The sequence below is a fragment of the Dunckerocampus dactyliophorus genome, chromosome 8 (assembly GCF_027744805.1).
Source record: "Dunckerocampus dactyliophorus isolate RoL2022-P2 chromosome 8, RoL_Ddac_1.1, whole genome shotgun sequence".
Lineage (NCBI taxonomy): Eukaryota > Metazoa > Chordata > Actinopteri > Syngnathiformes > Syngnathidae > Dunckerocampus > Dunckerocampus dactyliophorus.
The window spans coordinates 14,155,276-14,178,382 of record NC_072826.1 but is presented as its reverse complement, the minus strand read 5'-3'; the positions used below and the strand labels follow the sequence as shown (position 1 = coordinate 14,178,382).

The 23,107-nt window shown below is 39.5% G+C and overlaps 2 protein-coding genes across 2 annotated transcripts in view; one reads left to right on the top strand and one right to left on the bottom strand.

The window, feature by feature from the left end:
* Positions 1-23,107, top strand: part of cenpp (centromere protein P) — a 65,316-nt gene that overhangs the window by 3,644 nt on the left and 38,565 nt on the right. Inside the window, exons 5-6 of the mRNA XM_054784332.1 lie at positions 42-130; positions 1,750-1,846. Of these exons, the coding sequence (XP_054640307.1) occupies positions 42-130; positions 1,750-1,846 (186 nt within the window). The remainder of the gene's footprint in view (positions 1-41; positions 131-1,749; positions 1,847-23,107) is intronic.
* Positions 6,930-11,429, bottom strand: ogna (osteoglycin, paralog a). The gene is made up of 6 exons (XM_054784333.1): positions 11,193-11,429; positions 9,496-9,559; positions 8,892-9,056; positions 8,280-8,482; positions 7,792-7,884; positions 6,930-7,647 (listed from the first exon to the last, which is right to left on the bottom strand). Exons 1-6 carry the CDS (start codon positions 11,349-11,351, stop codon positions 7,477-7,479), a joined length of 855 nt encoding a protein of 284 aa, XP_054640308.1. The 5' UTR covers positions 11,352-11,429; the 3' UTR covers positions 6,930-7,476.

The following is a 23,107-nucleotide window of genomic DNA, read 5'->3' as shown; positions in this document are numbered from 1 at the left end:
ACTGTATGTATGTTGTATTCAATGTGTGTTTTGTCCTGCAGGAGGGTGAGCAATCAGAGAGGAAAATCAACAGTCTGAATGTGGTGATGGACGCCAGCGACCTTCAGGACTTCGGCAGCTTTCTCTCTGGGTGAGTGTTGTGTTCAATTCCTGCTTGCAGGGTTCTGCCTCTTTCAAAGGATCCAGGCATGAAAGCCTGAGGGAAATCCAGCTTACAGGCTGCTCGAGATGAGCAAGGTGTATTTCAAGGTTGCGCTCTCACCACCTCAAGGCTTGTGACAGCCCTGTGAGTGTTTCAGCAAGTCATAGCAGATGTGTGAAGTTGTATGTGCTCTGTATTTGAGGCCAAGCCACATCTGGACTGTGTGGTGCGAGTCTACACAATCTGGAAAACAACACATGGAAAAACACTGTGGCTAATGACTGTGACACAAAGCTGCTTTCTCCAAATGTGTGAAAGACTTTTATATCGATATTTGATGAACCAAGATAGATTTAGTCACAGTATTAACAAGCAAAGCTGGTGATTTAGTAATGTAGTGCATTTTGGAAATGGTTTACTCATGAGCCTCAAGAGCAGTGCTCTTGAGGCTCATGGAAGTTTGGGCCAAGTGAACCATAAATCACTTGGACCTCAGGCCCATAGTGGAAGAAAGTTAGATGTAGCCTGTCAGGTTTTTGAAACAGTTTCTTTTTCTAAATTGATAGTGTGACGCCAAACTGCTCTGAAGTCATAGCAGCACATACCAAGCCACTCACAGGCTGGCACAATTATGTGGCGAGAAATTAGAGATGGGAGAGTCTTAAGTTTTTATTTGTCGTTTAAATTACCCCAGATCTACTACAGATTGGTAAAGAGATGACCCTTTTTTACTAGTACAATTTTTGCCTCCACTGGAACATATTTGCATTGACAGTGTGTATGTTTTACCTGGTCCGAGAGTGAAGATGCAAAGTGTCAAATCAAATCATTTGCAACTTGTGAGACCTCACCACTTAAATAAAACAGCAGGGAGCCAGGGCACTCTCTCCCACCATTATATGGAAGCCATGTTTCCATCAGCTCTACACGGTGGAATAACAATCTGTGGAAACTTCACCCAGTTGCCGTCTAGCCCCGGGCCACCATGGAAAATTGTGGAAAGTCTTGAGCAGAATTTGTTTTCAGGCTCAATCCAAACAGACATAAACAAATAATTTTTACAGTGTCAGTGTCAATTTTTAGTGTTACGCTTTGTTGATTTGCACCATAATTGTGTCATTATTCTTTTGTTGAATAATCTGTTTATAACTTCAAGTCACAATAAAAGTTGCTCATGTGTAGTGTTTCTCTACAAAGTGCAGACCTGCCACTATGTACGAGTTTTATGCACACGGCATGCATTTTGAGTACACTTGTATACTCTGCTGCTCTAAGGTATGCATTTTGTCTCTTTGCTTAGTGTGACATATACCTCCAAAAAATGTATGAGTTGTGGCAATGCTGACTGTTAAGGCTGTAATTGGTCAGCTTGTAGTATACATGTGTATGTGCGTATACGACTCATTCAGAGGGCGACCAGCTCAAGTACTCATAAAATCTCTTCAAGGTTGGCTGGTCAGAAAGCAACATCACCAACTACTGGCCTGGCATGCATATTTAGTTTTTTCACTGGTCGTCATTAAATAAATGTACCGGGTACCCTATCTCTATCTCTTAGTGCACTTGCCCTTCTACCTATTGCAGCTAATATTGACATACCCTTTCAGGGTGGAGGAAAGCAGAGACCTCCTGTGTTTCTTCAGGACTCTCAGGACTTTCTCAGACAGGGTTGATGAACGACGCCAGACCTTCCAGCACTTTCAGGTAAGTGGAGAGACAGCTGCATTGAACTAGACTTGTCACTAGTGGCCTCATCTCTGCATTGTCATGCTATCATGTCACCTGACTGTATTTTGGCTGATACAATGTGTGTTACATGACACACAGATGTAGTACAACAAGGATGATCAAGAATAAGCATCCTTCGAGCATCACACTTTAACATCCTTCATTCCTTCAAAGGGGAGACCAGATGTCTCCTCAGTCACTGGGAATTCTCTCAGGCCAAATGTGAGCATTGGAGGCTGTAAATTGTTCACTTGGGTTTGACTAATGGCTTTGACCCTCATCGCTCAGTGGGGGGGGATGGATGGATATTTGCTACGGCTGTCACAATACACTCGGCTCACTAGATGAGACGATACATGATTTTGGGTTCACGAGAATGAGATGAGACAATATTTTAACATTACTTTTAAGAAAACAATGATAAAATATAGGACTTTTTTTTTTTTTTTACCAAGTCACAAAACAATGCAGGTACAGTTTGAAATGTTTTACAACTTTCCATGCATGACCGAAGCATGATGCCTTAAACTGTTGACCGTTTTTCACAAATTGAAACAAAAACTACAGAATTATGACAGTTAAAATATTGATTGTAGTTGTAGCTACTTCTACTAATGATTTATGTTGATGTGTAGTTATGTAAAGACACATGTAAAATAAATTGCAGTAGATTAGTTTGTTTGTGCAAAAAACTACAGTTCCCATGATGCTTGGAGTACGGAACCAGGAAGTATTGGATGACGCAAGATGTTAGTTTCACACATCTTCACAAGTATCACAGGTCTTATGCAGCGATTGAGTTTTGGATCTGACAAATCTTAAGTAACTTCGATCAAATGTAGACTTGCTACAGGTTCTGCTTGGACATTAAGACTGCGGTCGTTGTTGAACTCCGATGGGGGTGAAAAAAAGCAGCCACCCTTCTCACCTGCTCGAGCAAACTAGTAATGTGGGGAAAACCTAAGACCATCTTGGATTGCAAGGTATGTGCAAAGCACTTACTGTGCGGTTCCAATCCTGCCTCATGCGCTGCCACTTCCATATTACATGTATTATCATTCACAGTAGCCATGCCATAGCTGACAGTCTGATAATCTTCTGGCTGCAATGTGCCTGTGAGACAACCTTTCTCTTAAACGAGTTATATCATTACATTTTAATCTCCAAAGATCTTGTAACACCCCTAATAATTGCAGACATTTAGTGTGTTATGCACGGGTGTCCAATGTCTGGCTGGGGGACATTTGCGGCTTGCAGCTTGTTTTTTACAGGCTTGCAGGTAAAATGGATATTAATGTTAGATGCATGGTATAGTGAGATCCAGTGGAACCTTTAAAGTCAAACTTACCCCGGATGACATACAGCTCATTAGTCTCCATGGACCTCATTTCAATGAGCATCAAAGGATTGTGCAAATGCACTTGGCTTTTCGCAACACTTATGACAAAAATAATATGTTGAGTCAAAGTTGAATAAAATATCTTATTTAGGCTTGGATGGGTAATAAAGGTTTACTTTGACATTGCTAATGCAGTACAGCAGTGGTTCCCAAACTTTTTACTGTCTCGTACCCCTTCAGACATTTGACCAGAAAGACCCGAAGCCATGTAGTACCCACTACTCCTGCAGAATTTATTGGTTAGTTAATTTTATAGTAAATCTGTGTCAAAAAAGTGTATTTTGCATGGTCACATTTTGATAAAGTTTCACATGAACACTGATAAGTGAACATCCTACTTATCTTTTATTCCTGTGTGATGTTGGCATCCTTCCATTTGAATGGGTTGAATTAGAGCTTCACTTTTTTTTCGTCCATTCGCGATGGCTGTGGTTTAAGTCTGCATATTAATGTAATGGGGGGGGGTTTAGTTCATTGTTTCAGTGTTTCAATTGAAACGGCAAAAGTCGTACAGTCGGCGCTCCCATGAACGCATCATGTATGTGGGTCTATTGTTCGTTAGTGGCGTGTCACCGGCAATGCTGATCGCGTCTGCTGCCCTGTTGGAGCCGTGGCGGATCTCAATAAAGAGAGCCACTGCTGCGTTGTTATGCACGTATGCCTTGTTATGACCGTATGTCAGGGGTGGGCAAACTTTTTGACTTTGTCATACAATCTGCTATATGTGATTGTCTTTTTTTCAGGAGCACTTTAAATATCAGATCACATCAAATAGCGAAGTTTAATTTTACAGGTTTTTTTTTTTTTTTTTTTTTTTACTGAATAAGACAACCACAATGTACAGGAATAAAGGATGTGTCACATACAATATGAACTACAAACGATAAAACATTGACTATTAAAGAGTATGTGAACGTCCCTCCTTTTTTACTTCCCAGACAGTGCAGTGGGTAGGTTAAGTTGTGTGCCACATATTTGTTGACTGTTGTTGTTTGTTTGGCACCATGGGTGGGGTGGTTGTCTGGATCGCTGCATGTGAAAAGCTACTTAAAGTGATAATTCAGATTTTTTGACATGAAGTTGTATGACATTCCCATCAGCACAGACCTCACAAATTGCTCGGCGTTATATTTGTGTCCCGCTGTATCCCTTCACACTGTTGCCTCTCCATTCTTGTGTACGTGATGAAGACGTTTACATTGTTCTTCCGCGGTGGAACACATACTTAAACAAGATGGCCGTGCTGCTCCATTGCAAAAGAAGAATGGAGAGGCCACAGTGCGCAGGGATACGGCGGGAGACAAATATAACACCGATCGATTTGTGAGGTCTCATTTTTTAGCAGAGGCATTCTTATGATGCAATTGTATTACTCTTTTGAACACATATTGTTTTGAAAAGCTTTACTTTACTTAAATGAACCAGCAGCTAAACGGAACTACGTTCCTCTTCACGGAAATCAGACCACAACTGGACTCACGGGACCAAGTGCGGGGGGGTGTAAGTCGCTGTTGATGACTAATGGTACATTGCTAATGGGGATGTCAAAACTTCATGTCGAAAAAATCCGAACTATCCTTTTAAACCGTCAAAAGCTTGCCTCAGAATGATGGACTCTGACTACTTGCAAGTCATGTTGCCAGCTTGTATGTTGAAAAGTTTAAATTAAATACTTTGGAAGCACACTGGCGGGCCGGATTCAAACGCTTGGCCGGCCGGTTGTGGCCCCCGAGCCATAGCTTGCCCACCCCTGCCGTATGCCCTGTTATACCTTGTTGCGCCTTATTATGTTCGTCCAAGGCCCTCTCTATTCATCTAGTGAGTGTTCTGTCTCAGTAAGACCAATTGACCTTTTGATGTATGCACGTTAGCCAAGGTCCGATGGCGATTTTGTACAGCACGTACATACTTTAGCCTGGTCTAATTTGGAGGTTAGTGTTTGATTTAGAATTTCTGTTTTTCATCTTTGTGTGTGTTTGGGTTTGTGTTTTTCTTTCTTTCAGTTTGCAGTGTTTTTTTTCTTGTTTGCTTTTGAACCCAATAATTAGAGCCAAGCAGTGTTTTGTGTGTGTTTTTAACAAGAGTTGTGTAATAAAGTAACTGTCTTTTTAATAACTTGTAATCAGTAAAATAAAATTGTAGTGTATTTTTGGCCAACTACTCACCTGGTCTTTTGTATTCATTTGCCAGACTTTCCAGTGTTAACATGTAATAGGACACCGTTCGGTGGGCTATACGGACTAGTGGGCTCTATGCCCCACCTTCATTGTCACATTGGGTTCTGGTTTGTTCCACCTCACATACTACTACCTCGTGCAGCCCCCCAACACCACCACCACCATCATTTACTCAGTTACATTATTTTAATACCAAATTGAAGGGGAAAGTTAAGCAATCATGATAAAGCAGTATCCCAAGTACTAAAATACATGCGACCAACAATAAATCCTAATTTTCGGGAGATTAGTGATTTTTGTGAGTTTTCATCGCTGAGTTTTAATCTTCAAGATTAAACACTCTTAAAGCACAAAATAATCATCAAACTTACTTGCTGTATTTGTTCATATGATGCACACAGAGCAATGAGCAACTGTCTCCTTTCTGGTCTGTCCGTCCGTCCTTGCGCCGTGAGGCGTTCAGATGCACCCGTAATTGTGAGTGTTAGACATTAATTCTTTTTAGTTTTTATTCACGTACCCCTGGGGGTACCCCACTTTGGCAACCTAGGCTGTACAGTATGTGCATATTTCATACAATGGATCCTTTTTAGATTGATCTGCTAAGGGGTTGGTAATCATCGTTCTGCATGGCTCCACAGATGAAGCGGCAATAAAAGCACTGAATAAATGAAATTGTGAGAGTAATATGGAGCAGGCTCTGTTTACTTACTGAGAATGAAAAGCTCAGCCAAGTTGGTGGACAGATTAACACGTATTTTTCATACTTGCCTGCATGCTTTCTTTTTTTATTTAGCTGCACTTGCATTTTGCAAAGGCTTTACCTGTGTGTGTGCGTGTGTGTGTGTGTGTGCGTGTGTGTGTGTTGAGGAGGTGGTGTTCTGTCATTAAATGACACATACAGTGGAGCATTCAGCCAATAAAAGCATTAAAAGTACAACAGCGGCAAAGAATCCGTCTTCTGTGTTGCAAGAGGACCACAACACAACTGAGCCAGCCACAGTTTCACTGTAATGCACATGCTGGTTGGCCTCTTAGCAGTTACAAACCACAAACATTTACAAGCATGTGGCCAGGCGCTGATGTGAATTTCTCATTTGTGGGTGTTTTACAGCTTAAAAACATGTACAGATATTGTCGTCTTGTGTCAGTGCTTCAAAATGGCAGTTTTCAGTATTTGACTTGACAGCAGCTGCTAAATGAGCTACCAGGGTATACAGTATATACAATATACATGTTTTTTCGGTATCCCAAATGTATCCTTAACATCAATACTCAACTTGCAAGACTTATAATTAAGATGGTCTTAGCAGGACATTTTACAGCATCTTAAACTTTTGCACAGAGACATTGCTTCCACTATTTCAAAATGATCTGTACTGCATCTCATGTGACAATGAATCTAAACGGGAATAAAACAAAATACCTTTAAAAAAAAAAAAGTTACATTTTATTAAAATATATAATAAAACAAAAAGGCATGTCACATACACATTACTGTACAGTCACTATTCTATACACATTGGTAATCATTTATCACTGGGGGGAAGAGTTGAGGATACAAAAAATTGATTAAATAATAGAGTAATCTTTACATTCCTCTCGATAAATGCTTTCCTACTTCAATTCAACACAAGTGGTGTTTATAAATTAAAGCTGTAACTGGAGCTCTGTGACAAAATACTGACATTACAGTAGAGGGGTGAATGAAATGTAATACTGGAAATACTTAAAAGATTTAAACAATAGCAAATCACTGCACAAAGCTGTAGAAATGTGAAATAAGGTAGCGCTTGTGATTCAGTGAATTATAATATAGGTTTGTACTTGGAAAATATATTCATCAGTGGTGAACTTAAGCTAATTAAGCTATTTACTGCCAAAGAACTTGTTAGGCTCATGAAAAGTCACACTTTCTTGTCCAATTGTCAGACAGCACAAAATTGAATTTTTCTGTGTCCTGCAGCTGTTTGGTGAGGAAAAAACTGTTCCATCAGCTTTGAAGGGCCGACAGTAATGTTGCTGGTTCTTCATCGGTACCGTCCAACAGGCAATACTTGCATACAAGTGAAACTGTCAGGGTACTTTGAGAGAATTACAGGGTTTCCATCCAGACGGACCTCACTGAGGCTCGGTCGAAGGTAGTAGGTGTCATTGGACCTACAGAAGGTGTCTATGTTCACATCTGTGATGTTGTTGTTCTGGTGGGAGGGACAAGAATGAAGAATGAAACCATGGGAGTAAAAACTGGCCACCCAAAACAAACAAATCCACAATAATCAATGGCAGAAATGTCAGTAGTTTGTGAAGTCAAGTGATGCCTAGTTTTAAAAAGAGATAGATACCTGTAGATGTAAAATCCGAACCTTCTCTGGGATCTGTGGAACTGCTTCCATGTTATTGTCAGCCAGGTACAAGTTGACCAGTCCAATCAGTTTCTGTCAGATTATAAAAATTATATACTTATTCAATGCAGACCCACACAATTAACAACACCATGTTATTTGCTCTATGGACAATGCCAATATCCACTTCCAGTCACTACCAGTTATCATGTTATTAAATGAGAAAGTGAGTTTGGAGACACTTGATCATGTTATTGAATGAGAAAGTGTTTCTAAACTTTTGACTGGTAGTGTGCATTACAGTTAGCAACACCTGTTTGCATTTGGGAGTCACTTAATCATACCTGGTAACTTGCTTGCTTAATTGATTTAAATAAACCTTTAGACAGAAACAATTTTACAGGTGCCCCTGGTTTGCCTTATGACAGTCCTTTTAGTTTATGTTGGAATTAAAAACAAAAAATTGACGGGTGATGTTTAGTATGCACCTTAAAAGCTGTAGCTTTGACACCCTTGGTCTTCAGGAGGTTGTTGTTGGCGTTGAACGATTTCAGTTTGGCAGGGAGCGCCGGGAGTTTGACTAGCCTGTTGTCAGCAAGTGACAGTTCCTCCAATAAAGTTAGCTTAGAGAACGCTCCATCTTCAATCTCTGAGATCAGGTTCCCCGTCAGGTCAATCCTCCTCAGTGTCACTACAGAACCACAAGGAGGAAACATAACAAACATACTCATTTTCTTTTGCTGTTACCATCCCATTATATTGTAACTGACGTCATAGTACTTTTTTCTCTATTCTGGTGGAGAATGACGGACTGATTGTATTGTTAACAGTTGCATTATTAACAGGTGTCTAAAACTTTGATCCACATGGTTGGAGTCTGGTCTGTAGTACATCTAGGGTCAGCCACAAAGATCTTGGTTCCCCCAATCACTGTTTATCCATTGCTAGTATTTTTAACCATTGTCAGTTTCTGTATGCCTGTATTTTGTCAAGCAAATGCGTCTTTACAAGAAAAAGTCAAAGAGCCAGACAAATAGTCCACTGAAGCAATAGCTGAATAGACATCTGTTCGTTTTGGTATAGACAGTTTTGAGCCTTACGAATGTCTGCAAAGTCCTTGGTCCTGATCTTTTTGATTTTGTTGAAGCGGGCGTACAGATAGGCTGTCTCCTTAGGAAGGGTGGGAACAGAGGTCATGTCTGGGCTGACCTCCTCGCAGTACACTGAGCCAGTTAGACAGACACACAGCAGACAAGTTGGCAGGTCTGGAACACAGCAACAGCACGCAAACATCAGTCTAGTGAACAGTGATGTCATTGGGGTGGTGGAAAAGTGGGAATTTAACAATTTAGCAGCCTATCATTAAACAGGATCATTGCCATACAGTCACATACATTACATAATGCTTATCAACTTGGCAGACTTTATGAAGTACAGTATACTGTTCAAAAACATCCAAGGCTACCCTGGACTCCCATTTTTGTCCTTCCCTGTGTGAAACCATTGAACTTTAGAAGTATTTGATGTTTCTGCTCTGTTTCAAATTGCACTTACTATTAGGGGAGTTTGTATCAGATATCAACATTTATTCAAATATTTGTTCAAACATTGCACAACTTTGTTGAACTTATTTAGAAAAGTGATTGGTATTACTCAGCTGTAGCTTCAGTTACAAATGAAGTTATAGTTGCTTCGTGATCTTACCTGATTCATCTGCCCCTGATGGGATTGGGCTGTCGTCTGGTTCATCAGCTGGAGGCAGTGCTCTCTGCAGAACACATTAAAGCCATGTATTCAATAAGTGGTATTGTTTTATTAAACAGTTAATTTGGTGTATGTATGACCTATCACCGTGTTTTCTGGAATTAGTTGTTTCCAAGGTTTTCTGCATTCTTGGCCTGTGACCGTTAAGTGTTCATGTCTTTGATAGAAGTGGCAAGAAAAATAAATCAAATCAACACTTACCGCTTTTTTGCAACGATTAGTTTCACAATAAACAATGTTTGGTTGTTAATTTGATTCATAAATCTAATTACACACATTTACCTACTCAATCGAATATATCAGCTACCTGTACAACAAGATGGATCCAGTGGCCTGCTTTTGCATTTTCGATCATCAAGGCTGGACCCTTTAAATCACAGGAGTCAAACTCGAGGCCCACAGGCCACATGTGGCCTTCCACAGAATTGTATGTGGAACTATTTGTAAAATAGCATTAAGTTGGGCCGTATCATGGACCTCAACATACTAAAAATGATCTGTGCAATAAAGTAATTCTGTCAGTTTCAACTATTCCTGTAGAATTGTTCAACAGGAGTGGCCACAGTATTATATGTAGCACTAATTGCACAACCATTTGGACTCAAAGTAACAATAGTTTAACTGTACACAACTGACAACAACAACGACACCAATTTAAAACTATTACAACCTGTCTGTACGAAATGGCACCTTTTTTAAAGAGGCATAAGACAGTTGAAAGTGATCATTTTAACAACAACAAAGCATGCTAGGAAACGCATAATTCTCCCATTCCACCGTTACAAACTCTTCCAGGTTACACATCTTGCGGATTGAGGTATTTTTGTGTTGATATAAATACTGTAACATTTGCCTGGACATTTTGATAAAGACAAAGAGGTACTCCATCATCAGCCACTTTATTGAAACAAACAAGCACGCCAAAACAACCATAGTTGTATAGCCACATCAGTCTCTCGCTCCCTTCTGCTGGCTCATCCAGTCAGCATTCAGGACACATTTGGGGGTGGCGTTGTGTGCAACCTAAAGTCTGCTTTAAGTTTTGGCCCCGTGTGCGAGTTTGCCACCACTGCCGTAAATGTCTCCCTCTGTACATGTATAATCACTACAGCCAAATTGACTGGCTGCTGTTAATTTTCTGACTGTTCTGTGCATTTAACAACTGTTCCCAACTGTTAATTAAAATCAGATTTGAAACATTGAATTGATTGGTGTTGTATACATTGTCTGCATTTACCCACTGACAGTTTGATTTTGGTTGGCTCAAGTGTTTCTGAAAGAGGTTATTCTGGTTATGTTAGGGTGTCTGTGGTTGTTGTAAGCTTTTAGAGTGTTGAGTGAGGAAATGTTTGCTTTAAAAGGGGTGTATGGTAAAGAGAAAAGAGGGAGATATCAATTGCAAACAGATTCTGTTATTATGAAATAGGAGAAATATTGGCTAAAATAATCAGTCTGTCCAAAAGTGGGTGAGACTACAACATTATAAGAATACTTTTTTTTCTTTTTTTTTGGCTCAGAAACAATTGATCAAAATTTTGCTCACTGACATTGGATGATAATATCCAGTGTTACATTTTTTGACACTTGTGTAAAACAACAGCATGTATAAGGATGTTGTAAGTAACACAAGTTCCTACCCTGGCCCTCGTCACTTTCCAATAGTTGCTGAAGAACCTGCTGAGGTCCCTTCCAGGTGATGATCCTGCTATCAGATGTGAGTCGTGATCAGAGCTCCTGGCTGAACATGTCCCCAGCCATAGCAGCACCAGCATGCTCGTTAGTATAAGCGCCTTCATGCTGCCCCAAGCAGTATGTCAGTGACACCAGAGCTTGCTATACGTTTGAGTTTGGGTCAGCAGATGCGCTCTGCTTCAAGCCCCCGTCGGGATGTGTCAAATGACGGTATTTAAAGGCTGAACTTGGAGCTTCCAGCACTCTAAAAGCGAGTTTGTAGAGCTGAGTGCTTAACCCTTTCCTGACCACATATCACCTCACTGTTGAAAGAGAGGCACTCCACATTACATGTATGGAATAGAAACATTAGAAAACACGGACGGCTGACAGTCACAGTGCAAGTATGTTCTATTAATAGGAACCTCTGGTCCATGCCCAGTTATGCTATCATAATAATTGGAAGGGGGACCCTCAGGCAGACCGTCCTAGTTCATGGGATTCAGGAGTGCGAATCAGAGAAATAAGTGGTTCGTAAAGAATCACAGGTCAGATGCGCACACCCCCATCATCAATTTATCAATGATATAAATTATGTTTGAACAGTTGCAAAAAAATCTCTTTAATGACAATAACAATTGTCAATCTGGTATCTACTGTATACATAATGATAAAGGTTGTGAGAAAGATGATGCTTTCACTAAGTCTGTACAGTTTATAGCTCCGACCTGTACAGCTGTGCTTTTCAGTAAGTGTGGTTAAGGTGTGTGCCAACCCATATAATTTACATTATGCCAGAAGTAAATAGAAAAAACCTCATTACCGAATCTGGCAAAAAACTATGGGAAAACTTTCCATTGGCTGCACAAAAAAATTCCAATGTTGAGACCCTGTCCTCTCAGTGTATTTAACAGCTGTTGACTTGTGGCTGCTTTGGACTGGCTTCAGACTTCGTCAAACTAGAGACATGTCGGGCTTCCCCGGAGCTCTTCTTTTTGTTGTCGCTGCTTGACAAGTTGCAGTGGGGAAAAATGAGAGATGGTACTTTTCTATGTGAAAAAGCAGAGATGAATTAAACGGCACAACACCTAAATAGAAAGCATGTGACCCTTTCAGGGCTCTAGCAGAGAAGGAAAAGGGGGGCCAGATTAAACATCCAAGGCACAGGAGCCTGGACTGTTACAGGTGTGTTAGCAATTATGAATGCCTTTTAACTTTATGACTCTGGGAAGAGGTCCAGCAACTACAAAATGTTTTTACTGTCACAAATTTTGTGTACCTGATGGTTGGTTGTCAGAGAATGCTGAAGTCACACCGAACGGTCTCTTCACATAAAGACTGTTCTTCGTTTATTTATTAATATTGTTGACATTGTCATATTGTACTGATCAGCCAGGAAAGAAATTCATGTACTGCTTTTGTCGCATAGCAGTTCTATGGTTATCAACACATTTTTCCTCTTGGGCGTCATTGACCCTTCTGTCGTTGACATAGATCCAAAAAACATTTATGGCATTCACTAAAATGTATTATTCACTAAAATGTAATATTTACAAACTTGGGGACAATTGTCAGTAGAGGTTCCTTTTATAGCAGGGGTCACCAACGTTTTTTACAAAATGAAAATGGCCAAGAGTTACTCATTTTTGTAACAATTATTTTTATAGCTTATTTCAACCCAAACAAACCGAATATGCTTGTTTTACCAGAACATTAAGAACATGCTGGTATCCACAACTCACATTTTGCTTTTCAGAATGCATTTCTTTTTAGTGTTCTCACATTATTAACTGAAAAGCTGAATGGAAAGCAGGCTTGAGGGCGCCTCATGTGGTCGTGGGGGGCTACCTGGTGCCCGCGGGCACCACGTTGGTGACCCCTGCTTTATACAATACTTCTAATTACGAAAACATTTTGCTTGTAAAGAACAAACGTATAAATTAAAAAATATATGTATAACCCATTCATAATTTCAGTACCATTATTAGGATTACACAATCTGTAGCGGACACATTTTTCCGCTCAAAACCTGTGACGTTTGTTCAAGTAATGGCCATGGTAAAAACAGTCAATATAGAGTAACACTGAACTGGTCTTTAGACTGGCAGGTGTAGGCGGAGCTACAGTATGTAGCGACAGATTGAATCCAGCCGAGACCATAAAACATTTGTCCATGAAATCTTTCCACATCGAAACTCGATGCGACTGCATAAGAGCTTTCCACACAGAGGACCACCTGGCTTGGCATAGCACAGCCTGGGTGTGCTTGATGACTGCCATGATGTATTAACCCAACAATGAGCGCTGACAGAGCCACCTGCCAACTCTCAGTGGCTACCGACTGACAGTTTTATGTTTGCTCAGAGACTTGTTACGTAATCGGCTTTCTTTTACGATTACTATTAAGACCTCAGTGTGTTACGTGAAACACTTGTCAAATGCCATCGTCAACGTCTGCCTTGATAGATATTCACATGCTGTTTAGCAACATAGAGGACACAAAAGAGATTATGATGAGAACTGTATTAAGGCTTGTCACATACTCATCTTCTTTTGAAATGTTTTATCTATTCATCCAACCATCCATTTTCTTTCGCTTATGCGGGTCGCGGGGGCACCAGTCTCAGTAGGGAAATCCAGACTTCCCTGTCCCCGGCCACCCCTTCCAGTTCCACCGGGAAGATACCAAAGCGTTCCCAGGCCAGCTGTGAGACATAATCCCTCCAGCGTGCCCTCGGTCTGTCCCGGGGCCTTCTACCGACCGGACATGCCCAGAACACCTCACCGCATCCGAATGCTCGAGCCACCTTAACTGAAATGAAATGTTTTAGGCAGTTTTAATGTTGGAAGACCATATTGTTCTTAAAGAGTAACTTATAAATGGCAACAGTTGGAAAGGTAAGGGGTCAATTATTCACAATCAATAGTGAGCCTTATTAGAGAAATTGTTAGCAATATTAGGTGTTGTAGAGTTGTATTTTAGTACCGTGGTGTCATTTTCACAGTCCCCATAATTTCTACCTTTCCCGCCTTCATTTTGGTACAGAGACAAGTATTTTCACGTCTACCCGGAGATTGTAAGAATGACGGGGAGTCGGTTGATCAACAATCTATTTTTTACAAAAACAAAACAGACTGCTGTTGAAAAACATCAAACTCTAACACTACTTTAAAAAAAATATTTCTTTTAATTGTTGTATTTAGTGTTTTATATACTGTATTGCATGTCCTTTGTGTGTTCTGTGTACAGTGAGAGTGACTTGGATATTAATTTAGGTATAATATAGGTGTAAGATCCGACTTACAGTATACTCGTACATAACCCACGGACCACCTGTATTTTAGTTGAAGATGGCACTGATCTGTCAGTGTGAGTCTTTGCTAGATATCCAAATATGGAAATGAACTGGCTCTATAATCCATCAATCTTTTTCATGAAGTGACATTGAAACAAATCATGGTCGCCTCAAAGGTAAAGTTTAGCAGCTTGTTGACTGAGTAAATCAATATCTGTATTACTGTAAATGTAATTAAGTTTTTTGTCTTCTTATATATGGTGATTGATTTTCCTTATGCTTAGTCTGTTCAAATAGTGGCATTCCATCCTGGAATTTAGTCCCCGGGGATTTACGTGGACAGCTAAAGCAGAACAGCTGCAACTAACTCAAGGAAAATATGGTGTAGAAGAAATCCTTTGTTGGTATGGTTCTTCGACACGTTTCAGTTTATACAGTAGTGACAGTTGTGATTACAGTTGTGTGGATTAAGCAATGGGTTTGCAACAAGAACGCATGCTGTTTTTTTTTTTTTTTATGTTACCGCTGGCATACAACTCATGAATTGGGGATGTAGTTTACTGCATTGACAAGTTTCTTTTTTTAATGTCTTGCCTTTTGTGAATCATCTCACTATGATGAAGTATTTAAGGGTACTGTAGAATTGTTGCTGGAAACGTCTGTAGCATGGTTTCTGCTATCAGAGATAGATTCAGAGCAGATGTTGGATAGGAAGATTGCAATTCAGCCCTGCTGTTGCACATGTAGGTTTTGCAGGAACCAAAACAGCCTCGGTGCACAATTTGATGTCGGGCCTGAAAGCGATATGCTAGACAATTACTTCCAATCCAGTGATCCCTTGCTCCTTTTATTTAAATGTTGGGTAGTTGCATGTTTAATTTGTACTTTTGCTGCTTCTGTTGTAATTCCATAAGTGATCTAAAATATAAAATTGCTTTCAGGGATTTGGTAAATGGTTTTGTCGCTCAAGCTTTCCCTTGTTACTCATTGAGGTGAGCAGGAAACCTGTAAACCTTGAGGCTAAGTATTTTTAAGTATAGTTTGAGTTTTCTTCTGTGCATCTTCTTCAGGCGGTATCAAACACTATTAAACTCAGCTGTGGTCAATTAAACAAGATCTTTGGTTCATGTCATGTTGTGGACATCTCAGGGTCTGCTCCCTGTGTGTAGCTGCTGACTGTTTATTGTAAAGACCATTTCATGGTTGTCATCTGGAAGTCCTTATCTTAGCATGAGGTATACTATCAGCTCTTCCCACCAAAAGTCCTCAGCAATTATAGAGTCTTTTCTACTAGCTTCCACTGGAATGTATTGGTGACTTGTTCTATGTTGCTTTTGTAGTTTGAACTGAGGACACAAAAAAGCACTTGGCTAGTACAGTTAAATGAGCAAGAATTCCTTAAAACATACTTGATTTCTACTTTAATTGGCAGACATTTGGAGATAGTATTTGGAAAATAAAGCTTCAGTAAAGTGTGCATGAGCTCCTGGTGCTTTGGAGATCAGAACGCATTTCAAGCTAACATTTTATGGGAAGCAAAGCTGATTAACTTGTGGAACTGGAGAAAACTTTCAAACAGTCTGATGTTTAAAGTTGTTTCGTCTAATAAACCATGTCTGTAATGAGATTTTGATGATATCTACACACTGTGTCGTCTTGATGATATTCTGTATTAGAAGTGGACAAGAGTCCAGCACTGATTAAATTGTCAACTGGGATGCGAGGCTTTTGACTAAATCAGTAAGAGGCATATGGAGAATATTAGCGACTGACTGGGCTCTACTGCTTGCTGGTATTGGATATTAGATGACTGCTCTGTGACGACTGTAATTCAAAGAAAGACACTTAGGTACTGTACGCTTTGCTTCTGGCAAAACAGTGATTCACGCTGACTTTGACTCAATCACTACAAGCAAAGATATCATAGGCAAGTTAGTTTTTACTAGTAGTAAATTAAGGTGAATATTGTTCCATTCCATTCCGGAAAGCTGTGATACTGTACATTTTATACAGTGGTGTGAAAAAGTGTTTGCCCCCTTGCTGATTTTTTTGTTTTTGTTTGCATGTTTGTCACACTTAAACGTTTCAGCTCATCAAGTAAATGTTAGTCAATGACAACACAACTGAACATGAAATGCAGAAAATTTAAAATGAAACTTATTATGATAATGGTTTTAATTAATTTGAGCATGCATACACGTTGCATTGGAATACATCACATTCCGCATGTCCAAAAGGAGTAGGAAGAAACAAAGCTTATTTAATCTTACCCCCCATCCATTTTACATCAATTGCAATAGATTTGTTCACTTCCAAATGCACTTTGTTCTGGCTGAATACATAGGAAAATGATCAGGTAGTGTAATAATGTGGTAAAATGGTAGTCAAATGTCTTGTCACCGTAACTACTCCATATGACCATCATAATAAATATGTATGAAATAGACATAACAGAACATAGTTGATAATGGGTGAATGCTGACAATGAGACCACAAAAATGAAGAGTTGGTAATATGTGTGGTAGTGATCAAACATAGCATTGACAAATAAAATAAAACAGAACATAGTTGGATAATGGGTGAGTATTGACAATATACTCACATAAGAATGAAGAGTAATAAGTGACAAGAATGAAGAGTTAGTGGTGAGTGTAGTATTGTTTAGACATGCATTGCATGTACACGGTGTTACAGGACGCTTCTCCCTTGTACTTTGCATCAACTGCTTCTATTGTTTCTTGAAATTGCTCATATTAGTGCTCTGTTTGAGTTCCTTGCTCAATCCGTTCCATCATTTGATTAAGGGAGAAAAAAATCCAAACCTGCATGGCCCTGTGTGGAAAAAGTGATTGTCCCCGCTGTGCAAACATAACTGAGATTAATTGAGAGCTATCAGTCTGGAAAAGGTTATAAAGCCATTTCGAAAGCTTTGAGACTCCAGTGAACCACAGTGAGAGGCATTATCCACAAATGGCAAAAAAATGAAACAGTGGTGAACCTTCCCAGGAGTAGCCGGCCAACCAGAATTACCCCAAAAGTGCAGCAATGACTCATCCAAGAGGTCACAAAAGACCCCACAAACCCCTTATTTATCAATATACTGGCACTTGGAATTTTGTTTGGCTCCACGGTGGGTTATTTTTAGGGATGAGCCGGATACTTGTTGTAGACCAGTAGCCGTTACGGATAATGCATTTTTGTCAAGTACAAGCATGAAATGAGTACAGCTAGTCATTATCCGTAGTCGTGATGAAGGAAAATCATCATTGGGTTACTACTTACTGTATGTATTCACTCTTCATTCTCTGTGATTGGCCAGTCGCACACAGTGACCGCCCCTCCCTAAACAGACTCCCGACAGCCAGAGAGAGGAGTATGCAGTGAAAACGGCTCGTATCGCGTTGGTCACTGTCTCCACTCCGGACGTTTTTTTCTTTTCAGGTTTTCCTCAGCTCGTATCTAAAGTTACTTTGTAAACTTGTTTCGTTACGTACGCGGTGCATTTGACAAGACACAGCTGTAAGCGGCTCGTGTTGCGTCGGTCACTGCGGGTGTTCTTTTTTTTTGTCTGTTTGCTTCTAATTTTACTGATGGTATAAAGTCAGTTGGAAAACTTTGCTCGTAGTACTGAATGCGGTACTAGATTATGAGTAGATTCGTAGATTATTTCCCCGTTTGCCATCACTGGATGTTTGCATGAATCATCAACTTCACACAGATCATTAAAAATAATTTAAAAAGTGTTACAGATCACTTACATACACAGTACACATATAGCTGAATAATAAACAATAAATGTAGCAACTTCTGATCAATCCATGTCAATTTCAGACTTAAAATAATGTACCCATTTAAACCCCACCCACTTCCGGTTTATGCCATGACCACTCCAAGTACAGATGCGGATACAAGTAATTTAGATGGATGAACAGATACAGATAGTGGTGTACTCGCTCATGCCTAGTTATTTTGCAGCCGTGGTCAATAAAAAAACGCAGAGACTTGTGGTGTAACTGTGTTAGTTTGCAAAACTACTACATCATAGATGCGTGACTGAGCTGGGGGACAATGACTTCTGTGTGGGAGATGACAAGTACGGACAGGCATGTTTTGCAATAAAGACACGTTACAAACAAACTTGGACTCTCACAATGTACAGTATTAATAACCACAATAAGGCAGAGTCACCAACGCTTGGCATTCTTTGTTTGAGCACTGAAGTCCGGAACGAAATGAGGGCAAATAGACTACTTTGTGTAACATTCTCATTTGAGTTTACAAATGAATGAGCGTTACAGAATGCCGTATTATGTGAACTAAGTATCATGAGATTTGGCATTGGGTGTGTGATCCAAGATGGCTGAATAAACGACATCCACATCTACCACAATTTTCAACGTGCTAAAGAGTAATATAGTGTACGAGAAGTGATGCAAAAATTTTTGCATCAGACTGAATCATACAAAAACGGAGGTTCCGCTGTATTATATATTTGATTTATGCACTCGTGAGCTGAGGATTCATAATAACTGGCTGCCCGTGGCCAGTCATGTGAAATCCTTCAATAAGTCTGATATTTCAATTCAACAAAGTGTGGTTTTAAGCTACAATGGTATGGTGATTTTTATTAGACCATAAAGTGTATGTATGTTGACTTTTTCTTCAGTTAAATCGCGCATGTCCTGTGGTAAGGTAGGCCTCTCTCGTGCCTGCCCACTACAGTGACAGTTCATCTGCATCATTGTTTGCGGTAGGACTAAATGTGTTTTTCATGTGTGGAGACAGGGGAGTTCTGGGAACTTCCCATGTTAATGTAATTAAGTCTCTTTAATAGGACATCATTGTGGTCTCACATATTTGTCGCTGCGCTAATTGTGATGAGGAGAGCACAGCTGCTGCTTACTTCGTTCGAGACTTCATGTGGAGAAAATGTCTTTTTATTGAACTTCCCTTCACAAATTTCTTAATGATCTCTACTGGATAAGACAACACTGTCTGTGGTTTTACCTTTAATGCAAAAGAGTAATAATTTTGTCAGTAAATGTAATGCCACATTATCCCTCCTTTACTTTTCCAGACCATTTGAAATACTTTATATAAATTTTCTTCTGGCTTCAAAATAGACAAGAGACAAGACAAGTTCTTTTGAGAATAATGAGAGGTACAATTGAATAAAACCTGCATCCAAGGAGACAAATACAACCTGAACGCTCAGCTTCTAGAGAAAATGTCTAACTTCTACAAAGTGTAATGTCATATGGGGTCTGCGTATGCGGGGAGAGGAGTAATCTAAAATGAGAGGCTAGAGCTATCTTAAAATCCCCAGACACCGAAGGCTGTTGAGTCTGATCATGTGAAGGGTCAAGGGAAATACGTATGTATGTTAGTGCGTAATTATAACTGATATTAGTAGAATTAAATGGAATGATGGACACATTTTATAAGTGCAATAACAAACCATATTTTCCAGACACCTCGTTTGTTAGTTTTCTATTTTTATAGCTTGATTTAATTATTTGCTTTAATAATTTGATTTAATTATAGCAGTCCTTTTGATTTGCAGTCCATGAATTAAATATTTGCGTGGTTTGTATTACATTTCTGAATTAGGTAGTCTTAATGACTAATAATTGAAACTTTTAAGACAATAATGTTCCAGTTGGCTAAAGTCATTTCGGTCACATATGGTTTTAATTGCAGTTATTTGACCATTTGGATTATCCTAGTTGCAAGTACTGTCAATCTATCTTGGCTCCTCCCAGCGTACTCACATGCTGTCATCATATATAGGCAGTTTTTCCACTCCACATCCAGACACCAGTTGGCTGATCATCCTTGTTGACACATGAAATGTATTAGCGATGTAGAGGGAGTACTGATATTTAAATGAAACTTTGTTGTCAGACTGAGCCACAGGCCAAGATAGCAACAATCTGTAATAGTGATCTCCCAGTTAAAACTCACTTGACTCTTAAAAAGGAAATGTATTATTGTGTATTTGTCTTTACACAACCCTTAGAGTTGTGTAAGACCAGCCTCTCACAAACGTCTGGATCCTGGCTCAGTTTTTATTGGGTCACCAAATGCCCAAAGCAGCAGAGCAACAGGCTTGAAGGAGGTCTTACTCAAATCCTGGGAGGCTATATTTGTGTAACTTGTGATTATATCTTTGCAAATAATGCGATTTTGTTGGCCTTGTCAAATAGTCATCTGGTTGTTGAAATAGTTTGCAGCAAAGTTAGGTCATGAACCTCACTTTTAAAAGATAGAGAGAGCTGTTGCCCTAGTCTTTTGAGAGGAGTCAGATGAGGTGTCAGCTGATTGTCCTACACTGCATGAGTTCAAGTAATGTCCAACTAGCAGGTAGTCTGGTGGTTAAAATGGTTATAATTTGGTTGTGTTGTAAATCTTACCTCTAAAATAAAAACTGAGTTATTGCGCTAAACAGAACTTGAGAGAGACCTTGCATAATTTCTATTCCAGTGGGATGCAGTAGATTTACAATTGTTTTGTGTGCAGAACATAAACTTGCATTATCTCTACATCAGTTATCTTAAATAAATCTGTTTGTCAAGTTTGGTGAATGACATGATTGGACACATTGCAGTAGACATTTTAGTCTAGCCAGGTCAACTACACTTCATTTGAATACATGGGAAAATCCAGGAGATGTCCATTGGGATATATTATGGTTGTCTATGACCATGCCACCATTTCTATTTTTCATTGAGTTGTGACATGATTGATGAGGTTTTTGGTTCCCCAATCACAGGAAGCAGTTGGAAGTAGTGGTCTCTCCTGCTTAATGACCTTACCATTGCTCCTTTTCTCCTCAGTTTAAACACCGGCAACGTGAGATCCCTAATATTTGGGCCTCTAATGGCTTCTTCCAGGCTTACAGCATAATCAAGGTAATGTGCAGCCACAGAAAATAAAGATTACAATAACACAGGACCCCATTATTTATTCCAATATGTCTCAAAAGCACTCAAATTTTCCAGTACACCTTAGGTTACTCAAAGCAAAGTGTCCTTGTGCTCCGACTGCAGCATCACAAGGAGTCCTTGTGAATCATCTTAAGCAATGACATGTTAACTGTAATTTGCATAAATCTTTTCAGAAGACATACAAATCTGTGATTGAATGGCAAGGGATTATTTCAGTGGAGGCCAGAGACCTGTCTGTTCTTAATCAAGTGGCTATTACGGTCTGACATAATCATGGCTTACATAATATATAATATTCCGTCTTGTAGTGTCTAAGACAGAGGGGACTTTTGAAGCTGTTGGAACAATTTCCCCGGGCAAAGTGGAATGCCCCAAATATGGTACACTTTGGAGGTCAACCGATTTTCTGGAATAATGTGCCTCAAAAGTCAAAACTTGGCATTCAAATCGTCATCATACAAGATGTTAGCAAATCTTGAGATTTGAATATTTGATTCAAATTTACATACACAGGTTACAATCCAATAAAATTACATTTAAAAAAAATTATATATGTGTGTGTGTATATATATATATATATATATATAATATATATATGTGTGTGTGTGTGTGTGTATAAACAGAACAATTTGATGCCACGGTTAATGTTTGTCATAGACAATCATTATAAAATAAAGATGCCAATTATATGAAAGTGGCATTCTTACAGTATTTTCAACTGTATAAAAGAGCACATCATATCCCCAGGTTTGCTGTAACGCATCCATCCATCCATTTTCTATGCCGCTTGTCCACACTAGGGTCGCGGGTATGCCAGAGCCTATCCCAGCTGACTTTGGACGAGAGGCGGAGTACACCCTGGACTGCTCACCAGCCAATCGCAGGCTGTAAGACACTGACAAAAATAAATGTATTTATTTTTCAGACACAGACCAAAAAAATACTTACTGAACGAGCATCTTTTTGTTTCAAGGGATCAATGTAAAATCTAACAATGAAAAAACAAAAGTTAGCCTTCATTCTAATCAGTAATACAAAATATATAAGTAGTGCAAAGCCCCTTAAATAATGACACATTTCTTCGCAAAAGTCGCAAAAATGTGTCCAAACAAAGGTAAGTAAATAGAACTATTTGTCACTTGGGTGCAATGGAAATGCTGTGTTAGCTTGAAAAAGTAAACAATCCCATACTCAAAATGTCATAACAATAGTAAGCGTGCAACTTTTCAGACTTACCATGGTGTTTTCAACACCTCAGGTATGTAACAAAGGTGCAACATTTCAAAGTAAACACGTTACAAGACAAAAAAGTTACCATACTCGCGCATCTGTTGGTCTGGCTGGTCATATGTTGTGCTCCCTTTGGACTTCAAAGCTGCTCTGCATAGACTACAAATGGCGTGGCTTTCATCGAGTTTTGCGTCCTTCTTGTAAAATCCAAAGACGTTCCAAACTTTAGTTGTTTTTTTTTTTTTCTGGTGTGTTGAAAGTGCGACAAAATTGCACACTCCCTCAAATCTTGCGACATCTGTGGCATTGTGCTGTGTGATAAAACTGCACATTTCAGAGTGGCCTTTTATTGTGGGCAGTCTAAGGCACACCTGTGCACTAATCATGGTGTCTAATCAGCATCTTGAT

Bases quoted from the DNA above. Each gene is read 5' to 3' on its own strand.
- ogna (XM_054784333.1), bottom strand. From the start codon at position 11,351: ATGAAGGCGCTTATACTAACGAGCATGCTGGTGCTGCTATGGCTGGGG. The intron at 8,483-8,891 runs GTAAGGCTCAAA...GTGGTTCTGTAG, and splicing joins CAAGGACTTTGCAGACATTC to TGACACTGAGGAGGATTGAC. The intron at 7,885-8,279 runs GTGCATACTAAA...ATAATCTGACAG, and splicing joins TCAAAGCTACAGCTTTTAAG to AAACTGATTGGACTGGTCAA.